The 20382-nt window shown below is 42.7% G+C and overlaps 1 protein-coding gene across 1 annotated transcript in view; it reads left to right on the plus strand.

The window, feature by feature from the left end:
• LOC134539636 (lipase 3-like) overlaps positions 1-20382 on the plus strand; it is a 47094-nt gene that overhangs the window by 13299 nt on the left and 13413 nt on the right. Inside the window, exons 2-5 of the mRNA XM_063381822.1 lie at positions 5273-5489; positions 10223-10337; positions 12757-13003; positions 18268-18426. Of these exons, the coding sequence (XP_063237892.1) occupies positions 5273-5489; positions 10223-10337; positions 12757-13003; positions 18268-18426 (738 nt within the window). The remainder of the gene's footprint in view (positions 1-5272; positions 5490-10222; positions 10338-12756; positions 13004-18267; positions 18427-20382) is intronic.

Consider the following 20382-nt stretch of genomic DNA (forward strand, 5'->3'; position numbering starts at 1 on the left):
ATTGGGAGACCTAAGATGCACATAAAGTTCTGCCGTTCCCGATTACACCCGAACAATTCACCTTCGGCCAACTTCGGGGTTTGTTTTATTTTTGCGCAGGAAAAATTAATTCAAATATTAAAAGTGGTCGGTTAGGTTAGCTACATTAGAACACTTTAAAACACAATGGACGGTTAGTTAGGTTGGTATAGCTACATTAAAATAAACAGAGAAATATAAATATATATAAATAAACCCGAGGTTGGCCGAAGGTGAATTGTTCGGGTGTAATCGGGAATGGCAGAACTTTATGTGCATCTTAGGCTTCCCGTAGTTTACTGGCGTAAGGCAGAGTTTACGCGGATGACATGGGGTTGGGAAGAAGGACAGCCGGCCAGAGAAGTACGCGAGACGAGAAGAGATGGCGCCGTGGAGCAGCAAGGGAATATAACCACAGGCGGCGGTAACGTCCGCCACGTTTTCCACGTGCGGGTTCGACCCCCTACCGGGAATCGAACCCCGGGTCGCCTTGGCGGGAGGTTAGTTAGTTGGTGTTCTGACCGCACGACCACCGCGCCCAACATCCGCTTTTTGATAATCACCCTCCTGAAGAACTGAACTTTACAGGTGAAAAAATTAACTTCCTTTCGGCACAGCCTGCAGGTGTACGTATATTTCGAAGGATTAAAGACCTCAATAAAGTAAAGTAATGATAAAATTAATGTCGGATGTAAAATAATTTAACTTGGAAATACAAATAAGGTATCTATATTTAAAAAAAAAAATGCAGCATGCATTTTTCTTTGTAACAAGTGGTAGGTAATAACACTAAAATTTACAATTATTTTTTTTTTAAGTTAATCATGAAAAGTGCGCATTTTCTATCGAGCAATGTAATGCATTTGTTTAATTTTAAATACCTAAGGACAGTATTCAAAAGTTTTAGCTGGCTCAGTCCAACATTAAACTTTGATGTGTAGTGTGATAGGATAAAAAAAAATTAGGTTTTGCTCCGTCACCTCCCCCCAACCCACTTTTCTCTTTGATGGAGAAAATTAAAATCATAGCCAGGTCCAATACCAACCCTCAAACATAGTGGCCGTTAAACATTAGGCGGTCGTTAAACATTAGGCGGTGTTAGCTTACACTCCATGTTGCATTTTAAATTATTTGTAATTACTTTTATTAAAAGGCCATATTTAAATTTTTTTTAACTCTAAACCTCTCTTGCATTTATTGTTCTGTCACAAATATTTTCTACAGATATTCACTAGGTGTAATGTCATGAGTGTTAAGAAGTCGCGCAAGTCTTCGTAATTATCTTCATTTTCGCGACTTTTTATACCCCTGACATCACACTTGAAAATATTTGTGTCAGGACAACAAATGCAAGCGTGGTATCTAGTTAACCTTTTTAGTAACAGACTTTGAATAAAAGTAATAACGAAAAAAAAGTTGAGCTAATTTGTTTACTCGTCAGAGATGTGTAACCTCGGTTAACGAGAAAATTCAAGTGTTCTCATGTTGCAAATACGCTAATAATACGAAACCCGGACACGGAATTTAACGTATGATGCCAGTGTGATAAATAGGTATACACAAACTGTGTTTTCAACTCATTTTCTCGACGCGAATCACACGTAGTTTCCGCACCAGCCGCTAGAATTCGCTGCAGGAGCAGCTACGTCAACTATCGAATCATTTATGTAATCAGCAGACCGAAATTTTAAACTTTATAATGAAACGGTTCCGATAAAAGCAAAAAAAAAAAAAAAGGTGAGTTGTCTGTAAAGTCGGTTTACGGATGATAATTTTACGTGATAATATCATAAGAAAACATTAATGAAAAATTGCATACTCTTTAATTTTCAAATATTATTTACAGTTTTTGCAAATTTAATAAAAAATAATTTGTATAAATATAATCACGAGCAATTAGTTTAAAGGCCCGCCTTAACCTGTTTGATATTATAGAAGATTTTCTCGCACGATGGTTGGCCGGTTCTTGCACGCTCGGCTCAGGCGGAACGTGACAATTTTTTGTGCGTGCAGCCGGCGTTCATCGATTTATAAGACGTTATCACGTCAAAAAACTTGAAAAAAATGCTTAACCCTGGATTTGGACTTGATTTTCGACAAGGAAATATTATTAAAATACTGCCCATCTTGTTAAAATTCCTTAAAACATTTAATACTTTAAAGGTTTCCCTTTGGCTTTGTGAACGTTTCATCCGCCACAGATGGCAGCACCGTGGTTACGCATTTCCGTTTCATGCGACTTAACGTTAGATTGAACGAAACGACTCCCACCAAATGCCGTACATCGAGAGCTGAGATGTTACACGTCAAAAAAAAAATGGTTGTCTGTAAAGTTGGTTTACAGACGATAGTTTAACGTGACAACGTCATAACAAAACATTGATGAAATTATTGCATGCTTTTATGAATAAAATTGAATCATTTTTATCACTATTTTGTATGGATACAAAGAAGGAGTGAAATGAAATATACAATTTAATTGATAAATTTACTTTTATTTGCACTCATTAATTCAGATATGTTTATTACTTTTACAAACAGATTATTTTAACTATAACTTTTATACATGTTTGCTATTTAACTTCTTCAAATCTGTGTTATTCTGTTAAGGATAGGACGATTATAGGAAAAGTAGGAAACGAATGGGAGTGTTTCAAGTTTAATGTGCCTCGAAAAAGTCAAATCGATGGTTTTTCCAATCGAGTGGAAGAGAGGTAGATGCGGCGCAAGCGTACAATGAGCGTAACGGGACACCGCGTAACGGGACCATGTGCGTAACGGGACACTTTTTCGTGCGTGCAAGCTGGCGTTCGTCGATTTATTAGACGTTGTCACGTCAAAAACAAATAAAACAAAAGTGTCAGCGAGGCGTGAGAGCGCGAGCCTCGTGTAGTTCCCGCAGTTGGCCGGCCAGTGTAAGCGAGTCCTGGTGCCAGTGTAAGCGAGCCCTGGTGCGTCGCCGAGGTGTGTCCGAGTGAAGGTCAGCGCCGTGACAAGACGGGGGTTTCGCAAACGGCAATTAAGTCCCGGTGACATCAAAACCATTCCGGACGCCTGTCTCCGGTTTAATTAGCCTTTGCGAAGAGCTGACTACCGTGTGACAAGGAGAAACTTTTTTTTTTTTTTTTTTTTTTTTAATGGCCAAGGAAGGCTGTTTTACGATGTTTTTAGTTGAAAACCACGCAAACAATTTAATTTTCTCACCAAAGTAGCAAATAAAGAATATTTAGTTTCAAATCTGTCCAAGCCTTGATTACAGCTTCAATTAATTTTTTTATTTTTTTTTTTAAATGAAATAGCAAGTTTAAAAAAAAATCGAGAGATGTACTGGTTATGTTGTCAAGTCCCACTAGCCTATAAAGGCAATATTTGCGCTTTATAGAAAGTAAATATTTATTTTCATGTAATATTTATTTAGTTTCTTTATATTTCATTTATTATGTTTATTTGGACTCTGTGTTATTGTTTGTCTATGTATTACTCTATGTTTATTTTATTTTTAAATTTTGTCAAAGTTAGTATAGCAGTAGTATTTTGAATGAACGATTAATTTAAAGATGAACACGTCAGAAATGGTCAGTAATTTTATTATCTTTTGTTTTAAAAACAAACGAAAGAAAATCGTTTATTAGTGAGGAAAAAAACATTCTTGTAGAACGAATGGAGACTTGATCGAGACAGCATACGCCACTCCGTTGATAAACCATTTGATGAATTCTGTAATTAAGAATGTTTGTAAAATTATTATTATTTTTTTAAATAAAGTCATTTTGTTTGAGAAAGTTAAATTTCGATGTTGGCATTTCTGAGCCGCACGGATGTTGTTTTTAGGGAAGCCTACGATTCACTCGTCCTTCTGGACATGCCCGAATACTCACGTTGGCAAACCTTCTTTTCACAGACGATAGAGCCAAACCCGAAGTTCCGTACCACAACAGGTGTATTAATTTGGGGGGGGGGGGGGGGGGGGGACCGTTTACATGATTTCACAGTATATTTAATGTGGCTATCCTAACCAAAATCAACCGTCCACAATGTTTTAAAGTATTCATAATGTAGCTAACCTAACCTAATTGACCGTTAGTTATCATGAGTTGTATATTTATTTACAATGAACGAAAAAAAAAACAAAAAAACGAAGATGCACGATCGGTACGTTTGGCTCTCTCGTCTGTTGAAAAGAAGGCTTGCCAACGTGAGTATTCGGGTATGTCCAGAAGGACGGGTGAATCGTCGGCTTCCCGTTGTTTTAAGGTGGGTTTACGGTTGAAAATTAAGAATTAAGACTTAAGACTTAGTCGTGTACTTACCATATGACTCTATGTAAACTAGTGGAATGGTTTATGATTGTCGTGTGTGAATTTTGACGGGTCGTGTGCGAACCATATGATGACTTAAGACTTAACAGAAATGGTTATATTTTATATTTTTCGTTAAGACTTAAGGGAAGCGACCAATCACAACAAACCCGGAATCTTCCAACCGGAAGTTTGTGTCTTATTATTGGACCAAGCGAGGCAGTATTTTGGGGTTATAATTCGTATATTTGTCATTTGTAATCATCATCCATTTCGAAAAATATATATCCCATTTGTCAATAACCTATTTCAAACCTGCTTCTTCGTTTTCGAACAATGGCCGACCGTGTGTTCTGTGCCGTGATTGGTTGGAATTGACGACTTCTAAGTCGATCATAAACTGGAAAAATGTAGTTTTGACTTAATCGTGTGCTCGATGTTAAGTTATAATTCTTAAGGAAATCAATCGTGAAACCCAGCTTTAGTCGTCGAGCTGGTTTCCCCCGGCGGTGACCCGGGGAATGTCCGGGCTTTGAATATATATACTGTATAGAAGTCGCGAGTGGATAGGATTTACTCTACGTTTTTCAGAAGCGTATGATGAGCAGCTTGGGAACTTCACCGCTGCAGAGCGCTGCCGTAACGCCCTGTATCGTCTTGGTTGTTATTTACATGTTAGAGCGCAGCACTGTCGCCCGCTGTCATTCCCCGCACCCCCCCCCCCCCCCCACACCAATCATTCACTGCAGCTCAAGGTCATTCAACGGGAGGGGGAAGGGGTGTTTGAAGAGTTCGACACTTGTCCGCTAGGGACCACCACAAGTCGATGCCCTAGAGATGGTGGCGATTGCGGCGGTGAATTAACCAACTACCTCAAAACCGTATTAGAAATTTTAACCTGGGCTGGCTACTTCTATACAGCATATATATTCAAAGGTTCGGGGGAATGTCCGCAGCTGCAGCTGGCGCGGCGGTGGGGGTACCCGTGCGAGGCGCACACCGCGGTCACGGAGGACGGATACCTGCTCACCTTGCACCGGGTACCGCGCGGCCGGGAGGCGGGGACCGGTACTGCCGCCGCCCCCGCCGCCCCCGGCCCACCCGTGCTGCTGCAGCACGGCTTGCTCGCCGCCTCCGACCTGTGGCTGCTCCTGCCGCCGGGCAAGTCCCTCGGTGAGTCTCCACCCCCACCCCCACCCCTCCCCCGACTACCCCCGACTACCCCCGACTACCCCCGACTACCCCCGACTACCCCCGACTACCCCCGGGGTGCGACTAGCCACCGCTGCACTGAAAGCCATTTTTTTGACGTGACAACGTCTGATAAATCGATGAACGCCGGGTGCACGCACGAAAAAAGTGTCCCGTTACGCACATTGTCCCGTTACGCTCATTGTACGATTGCGCCGCATCTATCTCTCTTCCGCTCGATTGGAACAACCGTCGATTCGACTTTTTCGAGGCGCATTAAACTTGAAACACTCCCATTCGTTTCCTACTTTTCCTATCATCGTCCTACCATTAACAGAATAACACAAATCGGAAGAAGTTAAATAGCAAACATGTATAAAAGTTATAGTTAAAAATAATCTCTTCGTTAAAGTAATAAACATATTTGAATTAATGAGTGCAAATAAAAGTATATTTATGAAATGTAAATTACATTTCTTTGTATCCATACAAATTAGTGATAATTCAATAAAAATTATTCAATTTTATTCATAAAAGTATGCAATCATTTCATCAATGTTTTTTGTTATGACGTTGTTACGTTAATCTATCGTCCGTATACCGACTTTACAGACAAACATTTTTTTTTCATGTAAAATTTTCGTTGTTGCCCTGTTAGGGGTGTACGCACGATAATATCGTGCTTACGCTCGTTGGGTGAAGTATCAGCGCCGTAACCTGTAAAGAATATGTAAATTTTCGTAGGAAAAATCATCGAAACCATGATCTAAATTTAAGTTTCCGGTTCGCTTGCATATATATATATATATATATATATATATATATATATATATATATATATATATGTGGGAGTTTGATTTTCAAATTTTCAAGGGTGGATTCCTCAAATGCCCTTCTCTCTGCAGCCTATTCCTTCTCAACCCCCCCTTCCTCTCCAGAGCCACCGGTTATGCCCCTCAAAGTAAACGGCCGCCGCTGGGATTACAGATTTTGTCGTGTCAAAACGTTGAGAACCTCGATTTTAAATGGTCGATTGCTTTCGCTGTGCCATAGTTTAGCAAGTGAAAACGTTTTTCCCAAGATAATTTAATAGATGATCGTATGGAGTTTTCACCTTTAAAATACTTCAGATATTTTCACCTTCAAGAACAATAAGAATATCATACAATTTGGCTCATGCTTACGTTTCTTTCATATTTTTTTTGCGCCTTCCGTAATTTAAGGTAAGTATTTGATAACTTTTATTTTCAACTTTGTCGTGTTTCAACTCTTGAATTTCTTAAGTTAGAAAATATAAACTGGCATTTCAAGCTTGAAATTGAGTGAATTTATATTAATGTTATTATCTGTACCCGTTTTTTAAATCATAAAATTTCAATGAAAGACACTTGAATACTTAATTTTAGTGCCATTAAATAACTATTTCTATATCATTAGTTAAAATTAATTTTAAAAAATATGATGCTAATTTTTTCTGATAACTTTGGTTTGGTAATTTTAGTGTCTTTGTCATTTGTTTGTTCTTATTTTATGTTTGTGTTTCCCTATGTTCATTATTGTGACTGTTTCTGTATTTTATGTAATACTAGCTGTGACCGCGACTTCGTCCGCGTGGAATAGTGTCTTTGGGTAGCATTCAGCACCACCACCCCTCCTACCCCCCCCCCCCCCCCCTGCCCCGCGCGGCTACACAGCGCTCATTGTGTACGGCGCGGTGCTTGGCAAGTTTCTTACTCGCGTTAACTTCAGTTTCACATTTTGTAATGACTCCGTAAATGTTACATCAGAATAGCTCTAATATTTTGTCTCTCGTCGCAAACTTATAAAACATTCACATAAACCTTACATTTATTTCCATACAAACTTTCATCCCCTATTCCCTATTGTTATTTTACAGCCTTGAGTGTAAAACTTTTACAAACTTTGAATGTCATATTTATTTATATCGAAACAACAGCCTAAAAAAATAAGTTTCAAGCTTCTAGCTCTACAAATGACGATACTTCCATACTACTTCCTTTCAACCCCTTACACCCCTTTTTTCGCATTGAAAAGTAGTCAATGTCCTTTCTCAGGCTCTAGACTATCTGTGTACCAAATTGCATTTAAATCGGTTCAATAGTTTTGGCGTGAAAGCGTAACAGACAGACAGACAGAGTTACTTTCGCATTTATAATATTAATAAGGAAGTAAGGATTAAAGGGCTGTTGATGGTTACTCAAACAACAAATTAATAATATATTACGAAGCATTTTACAGTGCTAGGATAAATAAAACGAGTTCGAAGTAACAAACATTCAATTTATTACAAAAAATATATAATACATATAAAGAGCACATACGTCCCAAAAATAATGATCATCAAAATGATTCAGTGGGCCTGCCACCAATCTGAAACACTTGTTAGCCAGCCGCGAACTGTAACACATAATATAGGTATTTAGGTCAAGTGGACTGAATTGCAAATATTTATAAACTAGGTACCACTTAAACTTTGCAACTCACAAAGAATTCCAATATAATAATGAGGATGACTCAACAACTTGACTGTAAAAACCTTTAAAAATTTACAAGAGCTGAAGCTGAAATATTAGGCTCAAATATTAATTATATAAGAACATTTAACTTCAAAATTCAATATCAATTGTCACAAAAAATTACTATATACAACAAATATGATTATAAAATTTTAACTTCAAAGATAACATCAACGAAATAAAATCATTGCGTTTCATCGCTTAACATTCTATACGCACTAATCATCTCTATCGCTATGAAAATAACTGGTTTTTGCAGCATCATCACCATACATTGATAAAAATAAATATCGTATTGTTACGTGCGTACTAGGAGGCTAGGCCGTGACGCGTCTATCCTAGAAGTCATTCAAACCGCAAATAGGCCTGTATCCAGTTCCTAGTTATAATTGTTCACACGCCTAGTTATTAATCTAGCATGAAAATATGCGAAATCTCACAATTTTTTTCTCTTAACCTAACTAAAACTACGTGTATTTAGGAGGGGTCCGGGTTAGGGAGGGACCTAGGTGCGTCTCAGGCCGAAGCCTATACGCCTAGTCATGCTGGGATTAGCCATGCAGGGAGAGGGTCGCATGTGCTAGGAAGGGATTGGCCAGCCATGGCAGCGATTGGCGCCATGACTAACTCCCCTCACTCTTGATTCTAGACTGCAACTAGAGATAGGTTGGGGCCCAGGTAAAACCTGCGTAGACACAGGGGAAAACCCTGGGTACATTCATGCGGGGTGCAAGTTTGCGTGCATTAGGTGTAGGAGACAGAGGAAGGTCTGGATGAAGAGCTGGTCTTTGTTTTTTTTACTAACGACCGCGGATTTACACGAGGAAACGACGAACAATGCGCGTGGTGTTCGGGAACTGGTCGCGGGAGACCCTCTCCCTGCCTTCTTCAATCTTCGCGCCTTCTTCAAGGACGACGCAGTCCCGGGCGCGTCAAAACGGGCCAAGGATCTCCCCGTAACAGAAGGGCGATTAATTCGACTGTAATTTTTTTTTACAGAGACGTCGCGGGGGGTCAGGGGAAAAAAGGAAATGTCAAGATCGGTGGGTATTGTGCAATTGTTGAAGTCACCGGCGGCTAAGTCATATATCTTCCGTGGCTGTCATCGCCGAGGTCTACACGGAAAAGGGATGGGGGGGGGGGAGGGGAATGTCTTGTGCTTTTACAAAACATTAATTTGGAAACCAGTTGCCAAGAAACAGTTTTGTAATTCTACAAGAAATGTATCGTAACTTTGTACAACACATGACTATGGTTATTTTCTCATATGTTTTTTTCGAGAAAAATACTGAGTGTTTCTAACGAAAAATTAGCGCATGGTTTTACAACTTAATCGATGTTACATTCAAGAATGACTTTTTAGAAACTGGGTAAATACAAACGAATATTCAATTTTTGGATTCTTATTTTGTTTTATTGTGCTTATTAACGTGCCCAATTAATACTGGAAAGCTATTCAGGGAACGTTTTAAAAATAACTTTTAACTTTGCGAGGTACTGGGACAACACAGAGCGTAAATTCCCGGGTAAGAATCCGAACCCATGTATTACCGCGAACTCTATTTCGTAATGATACAGTTTTTTTTCCATGCAAATGAACAAATTTACAAATATCTGTAATTGTACGTAGATATTAATGTTCCATTAAAAAAAATTACAATGTAGTACCTATCATCTCTCTAACTCAGGCCAAAAAAAGGAGAATCCAAAGGCTTTTGTTTTAATGACTCTAAACCCCGGAGATAAATAGGGAATAAGGTAGGTTGTCTTCTAGGTTGTAGCCGCGTCCTTGTCGAATAATTCACCGACGTTTCGGGTCAACATTGCAGTCGCCATCATCAGGGAGTAGTTACCTACTCAAGTAACTACTTTCTACTCAAGTAAATAATTTACCGATGTTTCGGTTGACATTGCAGTCGCCATCATCAGGGAGTAGTTACTTGAGTAGGTAGTAGTTACTTGAGCAGGTAACTACTGCCTGATGATGGCGACTGCAATGTCGACCCGAAACGTCGGTGAATTATTCGCCAAGGACGCGGCTGCAACCCAGAAGCCCTGGCTACTTCAGACAATGGCCGCTGTAAGCCTGCGAACATCATCGAACGAGGGAATGGGATCAGGTATGAAGTTGACGTGTGGGCGCATGGAGACTGTGTGAACGCTGCTGGCTTGTTGCAGCCTTCATGCTGGCGGATCGCGGCTACGACGTGTGGCTGGGCAACGTGAGGGGCAACGCGTACGGCCGCAGACACCTCAACATGTCCGCCAGCGCGCCCGCCTTCTGGGACTTCAGGTGCGCGACTCTCGCGACCTTCGGGAACCTTGAAGGCCTTCCAGTGGTCCCCCCCCCCCGCGGTGGGCCGCATTCCGGTCGGCGGTCCGACATCGGATTCCTCTCGAGTGGGCCACGCCCTCAAACCCCCCCCCCCCCCTCCCCAACCCAGAGTATATCGCGCCACAGAACTAAACCCGTGTGCTGTCGTTAACATCACTGAAATAAAACTGCATCTTTTAGTTAGCAAAAAAAAGTAGCCTACTTAAGAGATAGCGTCGCTTTCGTGATGCCCCAGAGGACCGACAAAATTTTGAATATCTTTAAATACCTGTACCTTTTTTTCTGGATGAATAAATTGTAGGTTTTTTTTTTTTGAAGTTGCGATTTTATATATAAGCTTATCTATATATTGTTTTTGACTATTCAAGTTTACAAAATGCTGACGCTGATGGTATAGATAGCTCCCAGCCACCATGCTAATTGGCGCATACTAATCCTGTTTTTTGTCCCCAGTTTGTTGCGAATTTATGGCTAACGATTGTGTTTTTTTATGAAGCTCGGTTAGAAGTTGTTACAGATTACTAAAGATCGCAGGCTTTCGCGGCCATTTTATGAAGTAGCTTGGCTTCTGGGTTGTAGCCGCGTCCAAGTCGAATACGTATCACCGACGTTTCGGTCTCGACATTTCAGTCGCCATCATCTGGGTAGAGTTGCCTACCGAGGTTGTCACAAGTTCTTCTGCCTTTAATACTATCGCCTGAGAGGGGAGTGTTTCCCGATTGGCTGAAGCCGTGGGCCAATCACGGCCTTCCTTTCGTCTGGTTGGCCTGTTGGTTTTGGTCAACCGGAGCTGGGAATCTGTGATTGGCTGGGGGGTGCTGGCAGATCAGCGGTTCCCTCTCTTATGATTGGCAGTGCTGCTTGGCCAACCGGAGGCGACCTGTCTTGTTTTACGCTTAGTGTCTCTGGTTCGAGGCTAGAGAGAGTAAGAGAATACAGCGACGGAACAAGTAAAAGCGCAGATCCGTGTCGAAGACTGTATGAATAGAGTGTTTAAGGAACCGAACATGCATGGTAGTAGTATATGATTGCATCTTATGACTCCCCGGACTAAAGGAATACTTAACCGATAAGTGCGGAGATCCAGAGATCCAGAATCCCATCCTAATGCTTTTTCCTTTCCCCTTTACCTCCCTGTCAAAACTTATGATCGTCACAGTAAGATGACAAGAATGAGTTTTAGAACATTTTACAAAGTACGCATTTAAGTAGAAAACACAAACACACTAAAATTTAAAAAGAAATTTTCCTTCACACGTTTGTACTGCAAGCAATGGCAAGATGTAGCAAAATTTAATGTGGTGGAATTTTTTGATATTAGAGGGTAGTGAGATATGCTACAGGGCCAGTAACATCTCGCATATTCTAAAAGTCCCAGCAAAATAGCTAATCCGACATTATCGTGGTGTGAACATGCCGGATAAGTGATCTTTCACCACACCTACTTGTATGCATAAGGTCTGTCCTAACGGGCAGTGATGTATGCATGTATGCAAGTAAACGAATCTGTGCATGCTGTATTTTTTTACGTAATGAACAGAAGTATTCATGTAAAATTACACATTTGTAAATTTGTACATTTACATGAAAATAACTGTTTAACTACAAAAATGAACTCGGATTCTTAGCCAGGCATTAATGTTTTGAGTTGTCCCAGTTCCTCCAGTAGATAAAGTTATTTATAAATTGTGCCCTTAATAGCTTCCCAGTGTTAACTGCGCACATGGCAAGCATGATACAACAAAATAAAGTCAAATTGTTTAATATTCATTTATCATTATCATGATTTGAAAAAAGTTATATCAGTACTATCTTGCAAAACGTATTTCATATATGCAAAAAATAACCATAGCCATTCTATGCTTATTAAAAATTGCATACTTTTTTCATTATAAGCTATCAAAAGTAAAATTTTTGATGTTGGAGATTAGCCCATAAGCCGATTTAAATATAGTATAGAATTATCCTCGTTACAAATCAACGCTAGAGGCTTTTTGAAGACAATTCTGTCCTGGTATTTGAGCATTTTATTAGCCCACCCCTAGCAATAACTTTTTTTTAAGTGGTTCAAACATAAAGATGCTTTTGCGAAGTTATAGTTCTGCTTACATGAAAAAAAGGACCTGTGCTTTTCGCCATTTTATTATTTATTTTTTTTTGGCACGTATCCGTGAAACTGGATGGTAGAGATGTGTTTGTTTCATTAATTACTACTTGGATGCAGGAATATTTTGTTGAAGCAAGGAAATTATTGTATTTTGCTGTGTGTGTGTGTGGCCAAGATGTGAAGCAGGTAGGAGAGGGTTTGATACCGTGGGGTCTGTGTGTGTGTGTCCGGCCGGGACGAGGGAAGGAGGGGTGGTGGTCGTGCCCGCAGCTTCCACGAGCACGGGCTGCTGGACCTGGCGGCCATGGTGGACGCGGTGCTGGCGGCGAGCGGACACGAGCGCCTCCACTTCGTCGGCCACTCCATGGGCACCAGCATGTTCTTCGCGCTGGCCTCGCTGCGGCCGCGCTACGGCTCCAAGGTGCGCCTCGCCGTCCACCTGGCGCCCGCCGTCTTCCTGGGGCACATCCGCATCTTCGGGGCGCGCCAGCTGCTGCCCCACCGGGACGCCGTGTCGGTGAGCTGTCCTTCCTTCCTCATCCTCCTGGAGCCGGCGTGGCGCGAACCAGACCCCTCCCCCTCCTGGTGCCGGCGTGGCGCGAACCAGACCCCTCCCCCTCAAGGTGCCGGCGTGGCGCGAACCAGACCCCTCCTCCTCCAGGCGCCGGCGTGGCGCGAACCAGACCCCTCCCCCTCCTGGTGCTGGCGTGGCGCGAACCAGACCCCTCCCCCTCCAGGTGCTGGCGCGGCGCGAACCAGACCCCTCCCCCTCCAGGTGCTGGCGTGGCGCGAACCAGACCCCTCCTCCTCCAGGTGCTGGCGTGGCGCGAACCAGACCCCTCCCCCTCCAGGTGCTGGCGTGGCGCGAACCAGACCCCTCCCCCTCCAGGTGCTGGCGCGGCGCGAACCAGACCCCTCCCCCTCCAGGTGCTGGCGTGGCGCGAACCAGACCCCTCCTCCTCCAGGCGCCGGCGTGGCGCGAACCAGACTCTTCGAGGACAAAAGTGGAACGCATGGACGGTATTTCAATAAAAATCGTCGTCGAATTTTTTTTTTGACGTGACAACATCTAATAAATCGATGAACGCCGGCTGCACGCTTGAAAAAGTGACCCGTTACACTCTTTGTCCCGTTCCTCTGTGTCCCGTTACGCTCATTGTTCTGTTACGTTGTGTCCCGTTACGCTCTTTTTTCAGTTACGCTGTGTTCCGTTACGCTGTCGGCGAGTGCAGTAATAATAGGTTATGTTACAATTGACTAGAAAATTGTAGTGATTCATATAATTGTTGATAGATATTTGATTATAGTTTATTTACATGAAAACTTATTCATAATTATATTTAAAATATTATAGCTAAACACCAGTTTTTAAAATTAGGTAATTACAGGTCATCTACGTGTGAAATGTTTCGTCGACTGTTTATAAAGTGAAGTGAAAAGTTAATGTGGTTTTCATTGCTTATTACAACATCAATTTCTGCATTTTAAAAAAACTGATTACTAGTATAATTTCAAGTATTTATTATTTTATTATTAAAGTAAAAATGATTCAATGTTATTCATAAAAGTATGTAATCATTTCATCATTGTTTTGTTATGACGTTGTCACGTTAAACTATCGTCCGTAAACCAACTTTACAGACAACCATTTTTTTTTTTTCACTTTTATCGGAGCCGTTTCGTTGTGCAGGTTTAAAATCTCGGACGTGCTAGTCAAACTATTCAACAGTCGACGTGCAGCTGCTCCGGCAGCGAATTCTAGCGGCGGGTCCAGAAACTACTAGTGATTCGCGTCCAGAAATGTAGTGTTATCACCCTAGGATATAAGTTATTATCATTGAATTATGAATATTTTTTCCCCTCCGAGATTTCGTATTATATGTACATTTGCTCACTTTTTTTAACCGATTGGATCGTCAAAACGGTGTGGTATTGATGGAAATTATTTTGAATTCAAAATGGCGGATGCAATGTAGTGGGGTCAAAGATTGGGGGGTTTCAAATGTGGCGCATTTAATATGGCGGGCTTCAAATATGGCGAATTCGTACGGCAGATCCAAGATGACGTATCCAAGTTGGTGATCCAAGATGGCAGACCCAAGATAGCGGATCTAATATTGCAGATATACAAAATAGAGGTTCCAGAACGGCGAATATGATGATATTCAAAGTGCGAATGTGTGGTGAACGAAGACGAAACGGTCGCTTAAATTCCTCCGTGGCGTTTTGAGCGGAAGATACCCGAGAATTTCCGAACCTAGCTGATCTGGTTTTCTTCCCTCCTCCCCTCCTCCCTCTGGCTCTGAACTTAACACCATTATTCTTCCCATCGCACATATGCAACTAATAATGGTGGGGCTAACTCCGCATTTTTTCTGGATCATACATATTATGACATCACAATGGTTGTGTTGGTTCAGTCTGCTGATCGAATACCTCGTCCTACTTATGTAGTACATATTTAAATATCATTGTATTATTTAAATATATAATTTAAAGAAAAATAATACTTAAATAAACCAATATGGCGTCTAAGATTTCTGAAAGGAATAATTTCGGATTGGAAATTTCATTTTCAAGATGGTGGATTAAATATAGCGCAACCAAAGAGAGACAGTGTAGATCTAAGATTTCAGTTATTAAATCTCCCTAATAGTAGCCTTTCGAAAACGAAAATTATTTCAACCGCTTAACCATTGTGACTGTGTTCGATTTCCAGAAGTTTCGGGAAACATGGTGATGATCATCAAGAAATTAACTTTAATTTATATTAGTAGCACACGTCCGTACAAATGTTAAAATATTCAAAAATTAGTATTGTTTACATTTATTTATTCTGCACTTATTACGTATTCGAGATGAAAATGTGTATGTTCCCAGATGCCATCGGTGGAGCCACAAGGTGTTACCTGTCACCTGAAATTCTAGCTTGGACCTTCCGGGTGTCGAACCGTGCAATACACACGACCAAACAGGTCCCGGTCTTAGTCACGTGACGCAGTGGGAGCTGTGGACCGACGGCGTTGGTTCAGTCGAACGCCTACTCTTTCGGACACCTGCCACCATGCAAGCTTTCTTGTCCGACAAGTAGCCTGTCTATCAGGCGCTCCGTGAGAAAGTTTCAGTACTTGAACGTTTGTGAATATACACGTTGTTACCGGCCTTGTGACTTTGTCTACCTACCCTATTACGGAGACTCAAATATCTAATTATCCCACCATCTTGGATTTCACTATAGCTTGCCACTGCTTGCAGTACAAATGTACAAAGCATTTTTGTTCATTTTGGCGTCTTATGTGTGTGTTTTCTACTTTGATGTGTAATGATGTCATCATACTTACAAATTGTTGTAAAAATTTATAGCTAAAATTCACCTAACAGCTTAACCTTTTAATACTATTAAAACCTTTTCCAAGTTTTAGATTTTTAAGTGACAAAACTTTCATTTAATTTAAAGTAATATCCATTGCATAAATTTCGTTTTTCATGAAAACGCTATCAAAATTCAAATTTTTGTGAATATGAGGATCAGCCCATAAGCCGAATTAAATGTGGTATAGATATATCCTTGTTTAAGTCAATGCTAAAGGCTTTTTGAAGACAAATTTGTCTTGGTATTTGAGGATTTGATTAGCCCACCCCTAGTAATAACCTTTTTTGAAGTTGTTAAGATGTAAGGACACTTTGTGAAGTTATAGTTCTGCTTATGTGAAAAATAGCCTGTTTCTCGCCATTTTATTTTATGGGATGTATCCTTGAAACTGATTGGTAGAGATGTATTTGCCACATTATTATTACTTGGATACAGGCTAAAATGCGTGGAAGTATACATTTGACTGACATAATTATTGACTCTTGGGTAGTTTGACAAGCTCCGAAGGCCCATAAACCAATTTTAAAAAATTCAATAGATGAGTTAATCGCACACAAGAAACAATTTTCTGTACTATTACAAATGATCCCTTTGGAAACCAGTTGCCAAGAAAGATATTGTATTTTTGTATAATACATGGATATGGTTATTTTTGCATATATGAAAGAAATGTTTGGAGATAATACTGAGTATTTTTACGAAAATTGGTGCATAATTTAAATTTTAATTGACGTTTCATTGAAGCATATTTTTTTAATAATGGAAAAGATAATTTAATACTCAAAATTGGACTTTATTTTATTGTATCGTGCTTATTCTGTTTACAGTTATTACTGGAAAGCTTTTCAGGGATCGGTTTACAAATAACTTTAACTATTGGAGGTACTGGGACAACACAAAGCATAAATGCCCGGGTAAGAATTCGAACCCAGTATTACTGAGAACACTATTTTGTGGTGCTGCAGTTGTTTTCATGTAAAATGTACAAGTTTTCAAATATCTGTAATTTTGCATGATCACTAGCCAGTGTACAGCAGATATCCACTGGATTATGTTCTCGTGTGTGGAGGTTAAGCCTCGTGTAAGACAATAACTCAAATCGCTCAGGGTCAATACTGAATTGTCAAGACGAACGAGTCACGTTTTTTTTTTTTGCAGGCACACCAGGCGTTCGGCTCAAAAATTCAGCACTGCAGGTTCGGCCGTGCCCTGCCTTGCTTCTGACCTTAAAATTCGCAAAACATGTCCCAGTAGACCAGCCACTCAGTGCGTGCTATTTCAGAAAGGTTGTCAAGGTCACATCGTGCATGAGTGACGAGAATATAAGAATCTGCACAACTTGACAGAATCAGATGGATTTTGTTTTGTCAGTTTGACATATTCACTAAGGAGACCTGAATTAAAGGAATAATCCATAAAGTGTATTGTTAAAAAAATAATTGCAAACTGTTCTCCATTAAATAGGGACTTTAAAACAACAATAATTTAAAAAAAAATAGAAAAGGTGACCATAAATCCTAAAACGAATAACATGTTACCATTTTAAGATAATTATTCTATTATGCAATTTTTAAATAAAATTACGTTTTTGCTGCGTCGGCAAATCCATTTTTTTTTTGCTAATAAATAAATGAATGAAAGAAGATTTTGCACTGAAAAATATATATATATTTTTTTTTTTTGGTAAATGGAGCAGATGTATTCATGTACAATTATAGATATTCTAAATTCGTTCATTGCAACACTGCATAATAGTGTCCGCAGTAATACTGGGTTTGGATTATTACTCGGGAATTTATTCTTCGCATTGTCCCAGTACCTCCACCAGTTAAAGTTATTTGTAAACTGTGCCCTGAATAGCTTTCCAGTATTAAATGCGCACATTAATAAAGAAAAATATAAGAAAATAAAGTTATATTATTGAAAAATTAATTTGTGTGTGTAATCTTGTCCCTGCCCAAGTTTTATTCGCGCACATGGAATATGCGTCAGAGTCGCGCGGTTTCGGGGCTCCTGCGTGTCTCGCGAAGGTGGTGAATATGGCGAAGGTGGTGAATGTGGTGAATGTGACGAAGGTGGTGAATGTGACGAAGGTGGCGAAGGTGGCGAAGGTGGTGAATGTGGTGAATGTGGTGAGTGTGGCGAATGTGGTGAAGGTGGTGAATGTGGAAAGGTGGTGAATGTGGTAAGGTGGTGAATGTGGCGAAGGTGGTGAAATGTGGCGAAGGTGGCGAAGGTGGCGAATGTGGCGAAGGTGGCGAAGGTGGCGAAGGTGGTGAATGTGGCGAAGGTGGCGAAAGTGGCAAAGGTGGCGAAGGTGGCGAATGTGGCGAAGGTGATGAATGTGGTGAATGTGGCGATGCTGGCGAATGTGGCGAAGGTGGCGAAGGTGGCGTGCGTGTTCGCAGACGCTGCTGGACCGCCTGGGAGTGAGAGAGTTCGTCCGCCGCTCGCCGCTGGTCGCCAGGATCGCCGAGGAGATGTGCTCTGACGGCTCCCGCCTCAAGGGGCTGTGCATCGCGCTCTTCGTGCTAACATTCGGCGACGACATGCAACACATCAACAAGGTACCGTCAGAGACCTCGCTGCCGAGATGAGGTGGGTACCGTCAGAGACCTTGCTGCCGAGATGAGGTGGGTACCGTCAGAGACCTCGCTGCCGAGATGAGGTGGGTACCGTCAGAGACCTCGCTGCCGAGATGAGGTGGGTACCGTCAGAGACCTCGCTGCCGAGATGAGGTGGGTACCGTCAGAGACCTCGCTGCCGAGATGAGGCGGGTACCGTCAGAGACCTTGCTGCCGATATGAGGTGGGTACCGTCAGAGACCTCGCTGCCGAGATGAGGTGGGTACCGTCAGAGACCTCGCTGCCGAGATGAGGTGGGTACCGTCAGAGACCTCGCTGCCGATATGAGGTGGGTACCGTCAGAGACCTCGCTGCCGAGATGAGGTGGGTACCGTCAGAGACCTCGCTGCCGAGATGAGGCGGGTACCGTCAGAGACCTTGCTGCCGATATGAGGTGGGTACCGTCAGAGACCTCGCTGCCGAGATGAGGTGGGTACCGTCAGAGACCTCGCTGCCGAGATGAGGTGGGTACCGTCAGAGACCTTGCTGCCGAGATGAGGTGGGTACCGTCAGAGACCTCGCTGCCGATATGAGGTGGGTACCGTCAGAGACCTTGCTGCCGAGATGAGGTGGGTACCGTCAGAGACCTCGCTGCCGATATGAGGTGGGTACCGTCAGAGACCTCGCTGCCGAGATGAGGTGGGTACCGTCAGAGACCTCGCTGCCGAGATGAGGTGGGTACCGTCAGAGACCTCGCTGCCGAGATAAGGTGGGTACCGTCAGAGACCTCGCTGCCGAGATGAGGTGGGTACCGTCAGAGACCTCGCTGCCGAGATGAGGTGGGTACCGTCAGAGACCTTGCTGTCGAGATGAGGTGGGTACCGTCAGAGACCTTGCTGTCGAGATGAGGTGGGTACCGTCAGAGACCTTGCTGCCGAGATGAGGTGGGTACCGTCAGAGACCTTGCTGCCGAGATGAGGTGGGTACCGTCAGAGACCTTGCTGTCGAGATGAGGTGGGTACCGTCAGAGACCTTGCTGTCGAGATGAGGTGGGTACCGTCAGAGACCTTGCTGTCGAGATGAGGTGGGTACCGTCAGAGACCTTGCTGCCGAGATGAAGTGGGTACCGTCAGAGACCTCGCTGCCGATATGAGGTGGGTACCGTCAGAGACCTCGCTGCCGAGATGAGGTGGGTACCGTCAGAGACCTCGCTGCCGAGATGAGGTGGGTACCGTCAGAGACCTCGCTGCCGAGATGAGGTGGGTACCGTCAGAGACCTCGCTGCCGAGATGAGGTGGGTACCGTCAGAGACCTCGCTGTCGAGATGAGGTGGGTACCGTCAGAGACCTCGCTGCCGAGATGAGGTGGGTACCGTCAGAGACCTCGCTGCCGAGATGAGGTGGGTACCGTCAGAGACCTCGCTGCCGAGATGAGGTGGGTACCGTCAGAGACCTCGCTGCCGAGATGAGGTGGGTACCGTCAGAGACCTCGCTGCCGAGATGAGGTGGGTACCGTCAGAGACCTCGCTGCCGAGATGAGGTGGGTACCGTCAGAGACCTCGCTGCCGAGATGAGGTGGGTACCGTCAGAGACCTTGCTGTCGAGATGAGGTGGGTACCGTCAGAGACCTTGCTGCCGATATGAGGTGGGTACCGTCGATACCTTGCTGTCGAGATGAGGTGGGTACTGTCAGAGACCTCGCTGCCGAGATGAGGTGGGTACCGTCAGAGACCTCGCTGCCGAGATGAGGTGGGTACCGTCGATACCTTGCTGTCGAGATGAGGTGGGTACATTCAGAGACCTTGCTGTCGAGATGAGGTGGGTACCGTCAGAGACCTCGCTGCCGAGATGAGGTGGGTACCGTCAGAGACCTCGCTGCCGAGATGAGGTGGGTACCGTCAGAGACCTTGCTGCCGAGATGAGGTGGGTACCGTCAGAGACCTTGCTGCCGAGATGAGGT

Source organism: Bacillus rossius, chromosome 15 (genome assembly GCF_032445375.1).
Source record: "Bacillus rossius redtenbacheri isolate Brsri chromosome 15, Brsri_v3, whole genome shotgun sequence".
In the NCBI taxonomy this organism is placed as follows: domain Eukaryota; kingdom Metazoa; phylum Arthropoda; class Insecta; order Phasmatodea; family Bacillidae; genus Bacillus; species Bacillus rossius.